Raw genomic sequence first — 17,026 nt, 5'->3', positions numbered from 1 at the left:
ACAGGTAAAAAATAGTTTTCTTTTAACTTTTTTTTAAAAAAAGTAAAATATTTAAAAAGAAACAAATTTATTTAAATTTATTTTAATATATCTTAAACAATACAGTATCATTTATAGAATTAAACCATAAAGTTCAAGGTAAACTATATGAATTATGTATCTCTTAATGTATAGAAAATTATTTTTTTCATAATATATAAATACATTAAGTTTTTTCTTATAGTTTCTAAATTAAATTACACTTAAATTATAACTAATATTTTCTTATAATTAATTAATAGTATTTTTTTTTTTTTTTTTTTGTTATAATTTAAATTATACTTTAATTATTTTATTATTTACATTTATTTTATTTTATTTTAAAAAATTTTCTTATGTAGTATTAAAATATCTAAAAGTTTAAGATATATGATACAATAAAGCATTTATTTTTGAAGTTCTTTTTTTATATATTAACAATTAGTTACATACCTTTTCTTTTCTTTTTTAATAGCTATTTTTTAATTAAAATAAAAAAAAAAAAATTAATTTTTTTCATATAATTAGTAGTTTACATATATAACAATGTAATTTTTTTAGGATATCATATTCTTTATAAAAAGTATATTACAGCGCATTGAAGGTAAAAACAAAAATTGATTTAAATTTTTTATAGGGATGAACACGATAATTAAAGACTAATCTTTCCTTTTATAGCTATGTAGATATATTTTTTTAACAATTTTTAAAATAATAATAGAAAAAATAATTTTTAAATAATCACTTTTATAGAAATAATGAATATACAGTTATTAATTAAAAATCTCTCAGATAGAAAAATTAAAAATTTTTAAAGAATATATTTTAATAATTAAAAAATCATTTACAATTATTTCTCAATATATATATGCATAATCATTTGTTTATAATTTGAGACAATTATAGAGAATACTATGAAATTATTTTCACAAAATAAAATTGCAAAATTTATCATATTTTCTTATGATTATTTTTAGCTTAATCATAAGGGTTTATTAGAACATATTTGAAAATTGCGTATCTATATATAGAAAAAAATTCTCAAATGATTTAAATATAGAATAATTCTAATATGATAAAAAAATATATTTAAATAAAAAAAGATAAAAATATGAACTTTCTAATTATTGTAAGACAAATACTATGTAAATTTATAAATAATATTAAAGAATTATTTCTTTTTCAATTTTACTTAAACTGGGAATTATTCTTGTTCTTTTAAATATGCTTTTTTTTTTCTAATTATTTACTATTTATATTTCATATAATTTTTACTTTTGTATTATTAAATTTTATTTTTCAATATGAAATCATTTTTTTTTTTTTATGATGTTTATATATATATATATATGCGTGTGAATTTTCAATTAAAATTTCTAATAAGATTAAAAAATAAATATTCTTATAAAAATAAATGTAAAAATTAAATATATATTCATATTTAAAATATTTATTTTTGGATGAAAATATCAATGTTTGATAATATATATACTTATAAATCTGATGTAACAACGACCTATAAGAATTCAGAAAACAAAAAAATTCTATATATATAAATTTTGGGGGATAAATAGTTTTTTTCTTATTTCATTTTAATTTTCCAATTCCTATTAACAAAAATTTATATTATTTTTAATTAGTATATATATATTTTAAAAGTACTCATTTAATTAAATATTTATTTTACAATTAAAGCAGAGGAAATGAAAAAAATTGAATACACGGTAATTCCATCTACAACAAAAATAAAATAAAAAAAATAAGACATGCCAAATATAAGAAAAAAATAAAAAAATTGATATGAAAAAATCAAATACTTTTTTTTTCTTTTAAATTTTTATTTTAAAAATTAAAAATATAAATTTTTAGAACATTTTTTTTTCTATGTACTTTTTTATATACATGTATGCCGCCTGACATTGAGGTAATTTTTCATTGTTCATTTACAAAATTGATTATATTTTTTAAAACAAGATTTATTTTATAAAAAATGCAATAAATAATTCTGTTATATTAATATATATTAAATTTAATCTTATAACTTTTTTTTTTTTTATATATATATTTTGCTTTAATTAACATATTTTTTTTGGAAAAGTTTTATAACTTTTTTAGGATTGATAAAAAGAAAAAATAAATAATAAACAAATGAGTAAATAAATACATCAATAATTTATTTAATTCTTAAAATATATTTTATATTATTTTTTTAAATATATCTATCTACTTATCTATCTATCCATCTGTCTATCCATCTGTCTATCCATCTATCTATCTATCTATCCATCTATCTGTCTATCTATCTATCTATCTATCTATCTATCTATCTATCTATCTATCTATATATATATATATATATATACATATATAGATATTTACTTTTTTATTTTCATTAAAATGCTTCTAAGGAAGTTACTTTACATCTTATGTTTGGCATTTCTACTGTTTAATAGAGTAAAATGCTATTATTTTAATATTGTAAATGAGAGTATTTTAAAGAGAGTTGAAGAAACAACTTGCTTTAGACAACATTATGTAAGTTTTAAGAATCAGTTATTAAAGGTTTGCTTATATTATAAGTCTACTGAATATCCAAAATATACATTTAATATTTACATATATAAAGTAAATGAAGAAGATAAATGGGAAAAAAAAAATGAATTAATAATAGGAAATACAAATAGAAATATTAGATATTTTTACACTTTTTCAACAGAAGATAAAATAATAGTTGTTTTTTGCTATAATATGAATCTTTATAGAACACCATGTAAATGTTTTTATTCAACTAGTTATGATGGTATTACATTTGAAACGAAAAGAACAGCATTGAATTACATTGTGTTTAATTATTTATCTGTGACTGATTATTATTCAAAACATTATGATCTTTTCGGAGAAAATTTTTTACTAATGTGTGGTATTAATCATCAAATTATTCATGATAATTCTAAAAATTTAATTGTTTGTTTTGGTAGCAATAATGATGGAAAATCTTGGGAGTACATAAAAAAAAGAAAAAATAATAAAATATATATAAAATAAAAAAAAAAAATTGTTTTACATATATATTTTTTTCATAAAATTATTTCATATAAATTATTCTTAATTATATATATATATATATATATTTTTTTTTTCAGTTACAAATTTAATTTTCGTTATCTCAAGGCTAACATAAATATATCTTATTTCATGTTAAAGCTTATAATAAGTGGCAATGAAATAGGTTTTAAATATGTTACCTCTGAGGCTCCTTTTTCAGCTACTTATATAAAATGTAAATACAAGAGTATGCATGATTTTTACTGTGATGATGTTGATTTGAAAATAGGGGATAAAATAATAAGAGATATTGTAAAAGTTGGCGGTTATTATTTAACTAGTCAATCAGATACTAATCTTTCTACATGTCAATTATATTATGTATATAATAGTGTTGTATTAGCACCAGCAAACGGTAAAAGTGAAGGATATAAATGTCATAAAGATAATTTTTTTCCATTAGAAAATTCTAGACTAATATATAGTTTTGAAAATGAAAATCTTTCATATTCTTATGTATTTCGTTATACCGGTTCGGTAAAACATTGCACTTTATTATATTTTAAAAAAGATGATTTAAATCCTGGTTTTATAAGAGGAAGTGATAATGTTTATTCTTGTACTATTAAATATGATGAACTTATTGTTGAAGGAGATGATAGATATTTTGTTTTAAGTGTTTTAAATGAAGTAAAAACGGACTTAAAAAAATGCTTTCATTTTTCATATGACAATTTACTATATCCAGTTAATATAATTCATAAAATTGACACTGTTACTGAATACGAAAATTATAAGTTGTATATTTTCCATATAAAAAAAGATATAGAAAATTTTTTTTATGAAGATAAGACATTACACTGTGATCTAGGTGATAACTTTACCATGAAATTAGATTTGAATTATAAGAATAGCTTCGTTATAGATAATACATCTCCTATTTTACCAACAGAATTAAAGTTACATAATAATAATATTATCTATTATAAAATACCTAATTTAAGATCAAAAAATCAATTTTTATCTAATATTTCATTCCCACCTCAAACAAAATATATTAAGAAAAGTGATATCATGTATATCTTTAAAATGCCACCTTATATAAAAGATAAAATTGAAAGCAGTTTATATTTTATAAATAAATCTAATAAAGTAGAAAAAAAACCAATTATATTTAATAAAGGAGGTGCAATTCCTAACTTAATTGGTGTTGATTTTTCAAATTTAGATAATAGCTGTTCATATGGTTTTGCTTCAAATAGATGTGAATATATTAGGATTGAAGGAAATAAAATTAATGTTGATGTAAGTGCTCATACCGATTCTGATGTTATGTTAGGAATGATATGTCCTGTTGATTCAAATAATCAAAATATTTGTTTTAATGATGTTTATGATAATGATAAAAAAGTTTTTATTAGAGATTATTTTGAAGATAATGAAGGATTATTAACTATATTACCGAAAACTTACATCCACATTCCAGGGAGTTCAATAACCTATGAAGAATCGAATTTAATTATAGGAAGAGAATTTTTAGAAAAATTATACAAAAATAGAAGTAATTACAAAAATAGTCTTGTGTGCAAATGCTATATGAATAAAGTACACTATGAAGTAACTTTTAATTTATCACAAAATTTCTGATAATTTATTTTTATTTATTTAATTAGAAATATCTTTAATAAATACATAAGACTATAATATATATATATATATATATTTATGTATTAAAACTATAGTAAATTATATTCAAAATTTTTTTCAATGTTTTATATAAATAAAAAAAAAAAGATTATTGATTTTTTTTCATATATATATTTTATATTACATATTAGAAACCTTCATAAAATAATAAATTACTCAAAAAAAAATTAATCAAATTATTTCTTAAAATTTTAATATAATTTGTTTTCATAATTCTTTCTGTATTTATGAGTATGATATTAGTTTTTTCACTTTTTATTTGTTTATGTATTTTATTTTTTTTTAAGTTTTTTTTTTTTTTAGTATTTGTCAACTTTTTTTAGGAATAAAAATATAATACTATACAAAAATGATTAAGAACAATTCTATAGAAGTTATAAAATTTTTCCTTTTTTAACATTATTTATTATATTAGCTTTTACTTTATTTCATTTTTTATTTTTTTATTTTTTTATTACATTATTTTCATTTTATTTTTTATTTTTTCATACTAGATAAAGCAACTTCAAAAACCACATCTATTTTTATATTTACAAATTGTAACATAATTTTTATTAGCTTCAACAAAATATGTTTTAAAAAAAATATATATATATACATTTACATGAGTACATTTTTATCATATACCAAAGGTTAACAATTTAAAAAAAAAATAGGTATTTTAAATTTATATTAAAAAAAGTGAGTTTTTTATAACAAGTTATTGGAAAGTATATGTGTGAAAATACCATTTAAATGATCTTAATTATGTATAACAATTGCAAAAATTACATTTATATTTTATATATATCTATTATTTTTTAATGAAAAATATATAATCGTATAAAACTAAAAAGAAAAAAAAATTTATTAAAATTTATAACTATTTATTTGTATATTTATATTATTGAATAAAAAAATTGAATTAAAATTTATTTTATTATTATTTTTTTATTAGGATAATTTGTATAAAATTTTTACTAATAATTTTTTTTTTCTGAAACCTTAATGCTTTACCAGATAATTAGATATATAATCAAATAGATAATTTTTTATATTTATCTTAAATTATATATATATTGAATAAATACAAATTTTACATAAATTTAAAAAAAAAAAAATTTTCATTCTATAATTTCATCTATTTTGGTATCTTTAAGATGTATATACTCAGTATTAGTATATTAATAATTTTTACTTTAACAAATACATTAATAAAGAGTATGAATTGTTTATTTGTTAATTCTTATTTTTTAATGTTATAGTATATTCTTTTTTTATTTTAGTAACAACAAAAAAAAAAAGTGTATGCATATATATATATAGATAGATAGATAGATAGATAGATAGATAGATAGATAGATAGATAGATAGATAGAGATATATGTATTTGGATAATAGCTTCTTATCATATTGTTTTTCATATTCCAAATGATTAATAAAATAGTATTTATTTCTATTCATAAAAATTAGTTTATATATATATTCAAACAAAAAATAATATATATATATATATATATATATATACATGAATATAATATAGATAAGTAATATATTATTTATATAACTAAAATTAATCTAAGGTAAATATAAATAATAGGGTGATACTAATAGAAAAATAACTATATATTATGTAATCGTAAAAATAAAAAAAAAGAAAAAAAGAAAAAAAATAATTTTCAAAGATAAATGAAAGGATAATATTTAGGAATAAAAAGAATAACAAAAAATATTTTTGATCCTTTAAGTAAGTGATATAAAAAAATATTTTGAAAAAAGAAAGAGAAAAAATGATAAAAATAAAAAGTAAAAGGAAATATTAAAAATATAATTAGAAAAAGTTATAGGGAAAAAAAAAAAAAAATATATGTTATATATATATATATATAAATTAACAAGAACAAAAACTTCCTTGTGTCCTTTCTTCTGTTGATAATTTAACTTTTGTTTGATTATTTTTGACATAATTTGAATTTTTTTTTTTTTTTTTTATTAATTCTTGTGTTATCATAGTAAAAGCTAATTCAACATTTGTCGCATCTTTTGCTGATGTTTCAATAAATGGAATACCTAATTCTTTTGCTTTATTTTCTCCTTCATTTGTTGTTATTTCAATTTCTTCTTTGCAATCAGCTTTATTTCCTACTAATAATTTACAAGTGTCTTCATTAGTATATTTATTTATTTCATTCATCCACTCATCAATATGTAAAAAAGAATTTCTGTCAGTAGTATCGTAAATTATTATTATTCCATCAGCTCCTCTATAATATGCTGATGTGATTGTTCGAAATCTTTCTTGTCCTGCTGTATCCCATATTTGTAATTTTACAATTTTTTCATCTACTTTTATTGTTCTAAATCTGAAATCTACACCTATTGTTGTTATATAACTTTCAGTAAAATGATCATCAGAAAAACGTAATAATATACATGATTTTCCAACTCCACTATCGCCTATCAATATTATTTTATATAAATAATCATAGTCTCTAGATCTATTTTCAGTCATTTTATTTTTAGTTTTATTAAATGCTCAAACATAAAAAATATAACAATAAAAAAAATGTGATAATTTTTTTTGTTCTTATATGTGTGTTAATCTTAAAAAATAAGAACAAAAAGAACAACAACAATAACAAGAATTTTATTATTATTAATAATACTAATACAGAAATATGTATTTGATTCAATACAAATACATGCGTATACAAGAAAAAAAAAAGTCAGTGATAGATATATGATTAAATATATTCCAAATAATTAATATGCAAGTGTAACAATTATACCTGTACTTATTAAGTAGTATATTAAAAAAAAAAAAAAATATAACATATAAAATAATAATTATCCTACCATTAATTCATTCCTGAATATTTACATAAAAAAAAAGTTTACATAAATAAATTTTAGTAATATAATTAAAATTATAAAAAAATTATAAAAAAATATTTATACATAAGTTTACATTTATATATATATGTATATTATTCTACTTTTTTAATTTTCTTTATCTTCTTTATTTTCATTGAAACTATGAATTAGTTAATTTTTTACTTCTTTTAAAATTTGTTTTATATTTTTGAATTTTATAATATATACAATTAAACTTATATAGTTTATTTCTATCTACTCTGTATTCTTATAAATCTAAATTTCTTAGAAACATTTTTTATGAAGTCATAATTTTATAAATCTTAAATAGATAATAATAATGAATCATAAGAAAATGAAAGAATAAAAAAAAAGAGAAAAAAGAGCACATTTAATTTCTTAGAACTTTTTTTTACATTATTATGTATGATTTTATAAATTTAATCACAATTTTTTTTTTTTTATAAACTCAAAAGTTAAAATATATTTGTATACCTAGGATCTTTTATAAAATATTAAAAAGAATAAATATATGTCAATTTGATAATTTTTAGCTTGATTATATGTGTACAATAAAGAATCAATATAATCATTTTAATTTTAATTTTTTATATAAAATATTATAATTAATTTGAATTAATAAGCATAATTTTAATAAGTATTCCAGATAATTTACATGTTTAAATATAATTATTTTAAACATATATATATATATATATATTTAGGTATACTTCATTTTCATTTATATTTGTGATTTAAATTTTTTTTTTCTTTTTTTTTATGTAATTTTAAAATTACAATTTGAATCTTTTTTTTTTTGTAAATGTGATATATATCTTTTAAGTATGTTTAATTTTAAGAAATAATAAAAAAAAAATAAAATCAGTACATATTTATAAAATTTGTTTTTTTTTATATACAATATAGTGATATGGATAAAGAAAGCTTCCTGCTAAGTGAAAAAATAAAATTTGATAAATTCAACGAAAATGTTGAAGAAGAATATAAAAAAAGATTTAATTCAAATAGTAAAATAGATGAATATTTTGAAGATAATATTTCTTTATCAGATGAAAAAAAGAGAAAAGAAAAAATATTTTTATATAATTTTATATCTCCTTTCATAGATTTAGGAAAACGTTTTTATTCTTCCTTAAAATTAGTATATGAACCAAAATTATATCATTTCTCAATTTTCTTAACTATATTATGGGCTTATAAAAATACAAAATGCATAAACAAATTATTATTTTATAAATATAATGATATTTATTATCAAATTACAAGACCTGACTCATTAAATAGTAGATATAAAGCTTTTAAAACTTTAGTTATTGGAGGATTAGTAATACCTTGTTCTTTTATCGCGTTTTCTATTTATGATATAAACAAAGAAAAAAAAAAATTTTTATTCATAAAAAGTTCTGAAGAACCATTTTCTAAAAAACATAATATACTTATTCCCTACACATTAAAGAGAAACATTTCAAAAAAAGTAAGAAAAAAAAAAAAAAAAGAAAATAATAATAATAATAATAAAAGAAAGGAAAAGAAATAAGAAATATGTTTGGAAAATAATAAGAAAATAAAATGATTATATTTATGAATAAAATATTTAAATTAAATAAATAATACATATATATATATATATAATAGTGTTGCATTTTTTGCATATTTATAAAAATATACATTGTCTTTTTTTTTTTTTTTTTAGATTGTAAGTTTAAAGAAAAAAACCCTATTTTTTGCAAAGGATCTAGCTGAAAATAATAACTTTAAGAGATTATCAAAAGAATATCATAAAAATATAGATAACAGATTACGTAAATATTATATAAAGAAAGATGAATTAATTTAGAATTATGTTAAATTCATATAATATTTTATCATATTTTTTTTTTTATTATTTATTAACTGAATTTATATTTGTGTTTGATTTCATTTTAATATTTTTTGCTATATTTTTTAAATGTTCTGTTCCTGATAAATATGCTCCTATAAAAACAAAAAAATATTCGTTTTAAATAAGAAAAAACATTAAATGTATGAATAATAAAAATGTTAGAAAAATTGGATTCATGTAATAATGTGAATAAATAAAAAGATGGAAATTTCTTTTTTTCATATATTAAAATTTTGTATATAAAAGGATAGAATGATAAAAAATATTTGCTTTATACCTAAATAGGAATGAAAATTAAATGGATCGGTATTATTGACTTTTTCTCCATTCCTATAAATACAATCAAAATCACCAATTCTATCAGATACAGGTATATCATATTTTTCAATATTTATTAGAGTCATCAATTCATCTAGTAAATTAAACTTTAAAGTATAATCTTCTTTTGTATTAGAAGAAAAGGATGGAGATGAATTAACTTCAATTAACCAAGGTTTTAAGTTATTATCAATTAAAATATCAAAACCATATAATTCAAAACAATGTTTGTCGTTTATTATAATTTTATGAACAGCTAAAAAGGATTGAATTATGCAATTTTCAATGTCTTTTGTTAATTTCATTATACTTTTAAAACCAAAACGACTAATCAAATATAAAAATAGCTCACGTATAAACCATTTCCCTCCTACATTATCATCATAACCTTCTGCATTCTTTTGTATAGATACATTTGTTAAATGCATAGTTATATCATTTATGTTATTTTTTTCATTTTTAAAATAAGTGTGTGAAAATCTAGCAAAACCACTTCTATATAAATATATAGTAAGAGGGTAATAAGATAAAATTAAAACATATAATCTTATATCAAATTTCTTCCCACCAATTAATAAGGGATTTGAAATATATTCCTGAACTATATATTGTTCTGGTTTTTCTTTTTCTTTGTCTTTTTCTTCATTTAATTTATTTTTGTTAATATTCCATTCTTTAATTTGAGAAATTTTATCAAATAGAAAAATCCCTTTTCCTTGTGACTTTCCTATTGGTTTCATTATCCAAATGCGATTATTCTTTTTTTTATATTCCTCTAAAAATATTTTATATTCTAATGGTAAAACAAAAGTCATAGGTATTATATCTAAATTTTTTATGTCTTCTTCATTCTTCATCTTTTCACTTTGTTTTTTTAATCTTTTTATATTTTTAGCTAATAAATCTTTTCTAGTCAGCTATGGATTAAAATATATAATTTTTTTTTTTTTATATATAATATAAATAAATAAATAAATATATAAAATAATAAAAATATAATTTCTATGAACAAATTAAAAGGAAAAAAAAACAGAAAAATAATAAAAAAAGGCATACAACTTATGTAATTAAAAGGTTTTGAAATAAGTTATAAAAAAACAAAAGATAAAAAATGTTATTTTACTTCATAATAATTTCTAAAGTGATTAACATATTGATTATTTTTGAATGAAATCGTATCATAAACTTCATTTATCCAGTCTTTTTCTGACCAACATAAATTCCATTCTGTTTCACTTAAAACATATTAAAATAACTTTCTTTTATATATATAAATATATGTTAAATTATTTATTTTTTTTTTTTTCTTTTTTCTTTTTTTTCAAAATAAGTAATAGTATATTATAAATATATATATTAAAATTAAATAAAAAAATTTATACTGATTTGTGAGTTCCCATTTTCTATGCAAAAATAAATCAAAAATGGTATTGCGAAAGTCAGTTCTAAATTTTATAACCCTATAAGAAAAATTAAAAAAAAATTGTTTTAAAATCACAAATATTACAAAAAATTACGAAAATTCATAGTAATTTTTTCATATGCCATATATTCAAAGAAAAAAAAAATAAAGAAAAATACTTGTTTGATGGAAATAGCTCTCTAAAATACATAGACATTTTTTATAAGATATGCATAAATTATTATTGAAAAATAAAAATTATTTAAAAAGATATATTTAAAAACAATTTAACATATGTATATATTTCAAAATAAAAAATAAAATAAAATAATAATAATAAAAATTGAATTATTAAAGAAAAATATTACATTCTTTCTATTTGCTCACATTAAAAAGTTAATATATAAGTACATATGAAAAAAAAAAAAAAAAAATGTAAATATATATAAGTATAAATGACATAAAAAAAGACGTAAAAAAAAAAAAAAATAAAAATAAAAGTTTAAAGACGAATACATAAATATATATTTTTTTTTTTAATCATTCTTGTTGATAAAATTCTTTTAAATAATATTTATATATTATAAAAGTGTATATATACATTTATATTGATACCTTCCTTCTTATATAGAAGTATGCTATGTCAATTTTACAATATTTCTTTTTTCTTGAAAACATTTTGTTTTAAATATTCATTTGACTAATAAACCTTGATACAGTGTTTTTTTCAGAAGTATAACTATTTTGTAAATAACATAACAAATATAACAAGTATTTAGCCCGTGTAATTCCAACATAAAGAATTTTTCTTTCTTCAATTATTTCTTGATTACTTTCAACATTTTGAGGTATTTCTCCTTCTATAACATTTATAATAAATACAATTTTCCATTCCAACCCTTTTGCTTTATGTATAGTTGTTAATGTAACTTTTTCTATTAACATATTTTCATGAATATTATTCTTAAAATCGTTTAAAAAGCATACTAAACAATCTGAACATTTTTGCTGTAATAGGTTAGGTTTGTAGTCAATTGTCATCTCTAAAAATATAAATATATTTTGTATTTCATTATAATTTAATTCTTCTTCACTTAAATTAAATAAAATCTTTAAATCGTTTTTAATTTTAAGTTCATTCACTATGTTAGTATTACCTACATGTTCATTACCTATATCATCCGTCTTTTCATTACAATTTTTCTTTTTTTCCGATTTTTCACTAAATTTATCATATGTACGTTTTTTATTAATTCTAATTTCTTCACATTTGGTATTAGCAGCTTCAACGAAGTATAATTTTTCCTCAGTCTTTTCATTTGAACATGCAATAGCATTTGTACATATTTGAGAATCACTGCATTTATTACTCAAAGTATCATACTCGTTATATATATAATTTTTATTTTCATAATTATTATCATTATTACTAGCATAGGAATAATTCTTAATTTCATCATAATTTTCTTCTTTTTTAATATTTCTATTTATCCTAGTTATTTCAATATTAGAATCATTATTAATAACATTTTTTGATAGTTCATTTTTATCCAAATATATATCTTTATTATTATTTTGCATTTTTTCTATTTTTCTTAATACCCTTCTTATAAAATTACTCTTTTTTAATATTTCCATAACTAAGTTATACACAGAATTGGAATCTGAACATAATTTCAAAAAATAATTTATACAAAAAAAAAAATCAACAATATTTTTTGTTTCCTTCTCAGTAAACATATTTAATAAGAGTAACTCTTTTTTATCTAATTTATTTTTTTTAGAAAGTATGTACAAACGGGTAATATTTTTAATACGATTAAATAGAGAAGAAGTAAAACTTTTTTTTATTTTTCTTGTATCATTGTCATTAGCTTTTTCATTGTTAAATTCTTCATTAAAATCATAATTAGTTAATTTATCTATTATAGATTTTGCGTTTTTATCATTCTTTATAATTTTGAAACATTTCTTAAATATAATATCATCGTCTACGTTCAGTAAAAATCTCAACAGAGTTATTAATTCAATTATTTCCTTAGAACCGAAAAAAGATTTTTTTTTATTTAATTCTTTTACTGGGATTCTAAAGGTTTCTATATTAATATCATTCCATCTATCTCCTTCATTATTTAGATTATTTTTATTAATATCTTTTACATCATTAGAATGTTTTTCGTTTATATTATTGTCCTTGTGATTTTCTTTTTCATTATTGTGTATTTCACTAAAGAATTTTAATGCTCTTTTTTTGGCATCATAACTGCTGATAATTTTGAGAGTATCTTTTAGGGTTCTATTTGTTCGAGATAATATTACAAAATCTCCAAATTGATAATTATATTTTTTTTTTAAAAAAATAATTTCTGACAAAATATATGATATCTGATCCATATTATTTTTAAATACGTGGAAATTAACTTTTTGCCCTTCAATATTATTAGTATGTAAATTTTTTTGAATCCTACAACTTGCATTATGTAAGATTAAATTACTAGAAATTCTAACAATTTCTTTTGTACTTCTAAAATTATTTCCTAATTTGAATAATAAGCAATTACATTCTTTTAAAAATTTGTTAAAAATATTAATGTGAGCTCCTCTAAATGCATAAATAGACTGATCATCATCCCCTATAACAGTTATACTACGGTTATGATCATTAAAAATTTTCTTTTTATTAAAATCATTTTCTTCATTTTCTGATGACATATCAGAGACTCCTTTGAATAATTCAGATGAATTATTACTTTTTTTTTCTTCTATGATTTTGTTATTTGCTAATAAATGATTAAAACACTTATCAACATATATATTATTAAAGTTAAAGTTATTTAAGTCACCTTTTTCTATAAAATCAGTAATATTCATATTACTTTGAAAATTATGAGGAATCGTATTAGGATTAGCAAAAAATTGAAGAATATTAAATTGTGTTGTATTAATATCTTGAAATTCATCGCAAAATACATAATTCCATTCTTCTAAAATTTTATTTCTTATATGCACATCATTTTTCATTAATTTATATGTTTCTATTAATAAATCGTCAAAATCGTAATAAATATATTTAGCATTCTTTAAAATTTTTTTATATTCTTCATAAAAATTTTTTTCTACTTCATTTATTTCTATTTTTAAATTGTATAATTCAGCATATTTCATTAATTTAATTTTTTTTTTTAAAAATATTATATTTTTTCTTTTTAAAATACTTTTAACATTCATTTGCTGAAAATAATCTTTTTCATTTGTTTCTTTTAAGTCATATATGTAATGATAAAACTCCTCTTCTTCTTCATCCTCTTCTAATTCGTCTTCCTCTTTAACATTAAAGTTTTTCATACTATTAAAAAAATTTAGTATATTTAATGAATCATTATTTTTATCTATATTTTCTGTTTTCATATTATTTTTTTCAAAATTCGATGAATAAAAATTGTTAAAAGCCATTTTAATTATATTGCTGTTAATTGAATCTGTTAATATTTTGAAATGAAATTTATATTTTAATAGTATATATCTACAAAAAGAGTGAATTGTTCCTATAAATAACATCGTGTGTAACACTTTAAATTTACTTTTATTTATTTTATTATTAGTATCGCACTTTTTTTTTATGTTTTTTTCATTAAATAATTTACAATATATATCATTGTTTGAACATAAATCTATTAAGCAGTTTATTTTCTTCATTATTTTATCTTTTAAATCATTGGCTGCATAATTAGTAAAAGTTATACAAACAACTGATTTTTTCTTTTCTATTATACTTCTAATAATTCGAGCTGTTAAGGTAGAAGTTTTTCCTGACCCTGGACAAGCAATAATACATAAATTAAAATTTAATGGAATTTCAACAATTTTTATTTGTTCATTTGATAATTTACTAAATAATATATTATTTGGAAAATTTTCACTATTAAATGGCGTATCATTATTATTAAATTGCACATTTTTTTCTCTTTCATTTAAATCATTTTTTTCAACTCCCTTTTTTTTTTTCTTTTCATCCATTATACCTTTTTTCATTTTCCTTTTCTTTCTTTACTCGTCCTTTCATTTATTTTCTTCGATATAATTATTTTAAAATCTCAAACCTTTTGTTCGTAATACATAGAAATGCTTCTTAAAAGCATATTTCAAAACTTTCATAATTGTAATAATTAATTTGAATTATATTTCTCATAGAATTTTTACTTTTTATATTTAACAAATGAAATTCAGAAAAAAAAAAAGAAGAAAAAAAGTATTAATTTTCACTAGAGTAAATATTTGAACCATAAAATTTGTGAATAAAATAATTTGATGTTTTACAATAATATAGAAATGTATTCATTAGTTTATACATATATATAATATATATTTCGTGTGTTGATACTAATGTTATTTCAAATATATATTTATTTTTTAGATTTTTTTTTTTTTTTTTTTTTGTAGCATTTAAAATAAAAGTGATCATCTTTATGCAAACTAATAAACTAAAATTTTTTTTTTTTTTTTTTTGTTAAAATATTTACCATTTCTGGAAGCCTTATTGATATTTTTTTACAATACGAATCTTAACATTTTAAAGATATTTCTGAACTTTCATATTTGTATTCTTGATATTTAAGATTAACATATTAATTTATATAATTGTATAAATTTTTTTTTAAGATGAATATGGTATTAATAGTTCATTATTGTTTACAATAAAAATTTATATTTTAAAAAAAAGTAAAACTAAATTTCAATTTTATAAGATATTCTCTAACATTTGAATATTCTTAATGTTATCTTTAATCAAGACATAAATATGTTGTAATTTTAAAATTTATTTAAAAAAATTTTGTCTTTAAAAAAATATCAATGTATATATGCATGTAAATATGTTCCCAAAATTTTGAAAGATACAAAAAAGATAAAATGATTAAAAATACATTTTTAAAAATAATTAAATATTTGACTAAAATAATATATATACAGGGGAAAAATATCAAGAAAAGATAAAAGAGTAGCAATTATAATTTATTATTTTTTAAATATTAAGTAAAACAATTTACTTCTTTTTTTTTTTTTTAATTGCTTTATGAAGTTAATATTATTAATATTTTAAATAAAACTAGTTACACAAGGATATAATATGAATTACATTTATATATAATATTACTTGAAAATAAGATCTATTTGTATACAAATAAAAATTATAAAATATTTCTGGATTTTTTCCACTTTTTATTTTATTTTCCAATTTTTCTATATTAATGAGCATTTATGAATTAAAAATTTTATATTCAATATATTTAATATATAAAAATATGATAAAAAAAAAGAAAAAAGAAAAAATTGCATTGATCTTATTATATTTTTTTTTATTAATAATTTTTATTTATTTTTTAAAAAATCATGTGTAGAATTCTGTTTTGTTGTTAATCATTTCATTTAAAATTTTGATATTCTCATTTGAATTTTCGTTGATATAAATAATATTTACTTTATTTTAATTTGCTTCATACATTATGAGAAGAAAAAGTTTAATATTTTTGCTTTCAAATTTTATTAATTTTCCTTTATTTTGTTGTGTATGTATATCCATCAAAAGGATATGCATTCATTTAATTGGATAGTTATCTCTATATAACTAAAGATATATTTTACATAACCACATTTTTTTATATTTTTATGAGAATATATTTTGTTATAAGTGTACATGACTTCTTTTGACAATTTTTTTTATATAAATCTAGAGGACAATATATATGTATATATAATATTTTAAACCAATTAAAAATTATTAT

General features: G+C 17.8%; 5 protein-coding genes across 5 annotated transcripts; 2 read left to right on the top strand and 3 right to left on the bottom strand.

The window, feature by feature from the left end:
* Nucleotides 1–2,415: 2,415 nt before the first annotated feature.
* Nucleotides 2,416–4,710, top strand: PSOP12 (secreted ookinete protein, putative; the record flags this gene model as incomplete). The annotated part of the gene is made up of 2 exons (XM_028677108.1): nt 2,416–3,020; nt 3,162–4,710. The coding sequence occupies 2 exons, from the start codon at nt 2,416–2,418 to the stop codon at nt 4,708–4,710; spliced, it is 2,154 nt and encodes a 717-aa protein (XP_028533531.1).
* Nucleotides 4,711–6,640: 1,930 nt separating this feature from the next.
* Nucleotides 6,641–7,261, bottom strand: RAB1a (ras-related protein Rab-1A, putative; the record flags this gene model as incomplete). Its single annotated transcript, XM_028677107.1, has 1 exon — nt 6,641–7,261. The coding sequence occupies one exon, from the start codon at nt 7,259–7,261 to the stop codon at nt 6,641–6,643; it is 621 nt and encodes a 206-aa protein (XP_028533530.1).
* Nucleotides 7,262–8,554: 1,293 nt separating this feature from the next.
* On the top strand, nt 8,555–9,481 carry PRELSG_1018100 (conserved Plasmodium protein, unknown function; the record flags this gene model as incomplete). The annotated part of the gene is made up of 2 exons (XM_028677106.1): nt 8,555–9,118; nt 9,338–9,481. The coding sequence occupies 2 exons, from the start codon at nt 8,555–8,557 to the stop codon at nt 9,479–9,481; spliced, it is 708 nt and encodes a 235-aa protein (XP_028533529.1).
* Nucleotides 9,482–9,526: 45 nt separating this feature from the next.
* TTL (tubulin--tyrosine ligase, putative) lies at nt 9,527–11,463 on the bottom strand (the record flags this gene model as incomplete). Its single annotated transcript, XM_028677105.1, has 5 exons — nt 9,527–9,618; nt 9,804–10,761; nt 10,968–11,079; nt 11,227–11,304; nt 11,426–11,463. The coding sequence occupies 5 exons, from the start codon at nt 11,461–11,463 to the stop codon at nt 9,527–9,529; spliced, it is 1,278 nt and encodes a 425-aa protein (XP_028533528.1).
* Nucleotides 11,464–11,930: 467 nt separating this feature from the next.
* Nucleotides 11,931–15,278, bottom strand: UvrD (ATP-dependent DNA helicase UvrD, putative; the record flags this gene model as incomplete). The annotated part of the gene is made up of 1 exon (XM_028677104.1): nt 11,931–15,278. The coding sequence occupies one exon, from the start codon at nt 15,276–15,278 to the stop codon at nt 11,931–11,933; it is 3,348 nt and encodes a 1,115-aa protein (XP_028533527.1).
* Nucleotides 15,279–17,026: the final 1,748 nt, after the last annotated feature.

Source organism: Plasmodium relictum (assembly GCF_900005765.1).
Source record: "Plasmodium relictum strain SGS1 genome assembly, chromosome: 10".
NCBI classification, from domain to species: Eukaryota; Apicomplexa; class Aconoidasida; order Haemosporida; family Plasmodiidae; genus Plasmodium; species Plasmodium relictum.
Note: the sequence above shows the minus strand (reverse complement) of the source record. Positions and strands in the feature narration are given on the sequence as shown.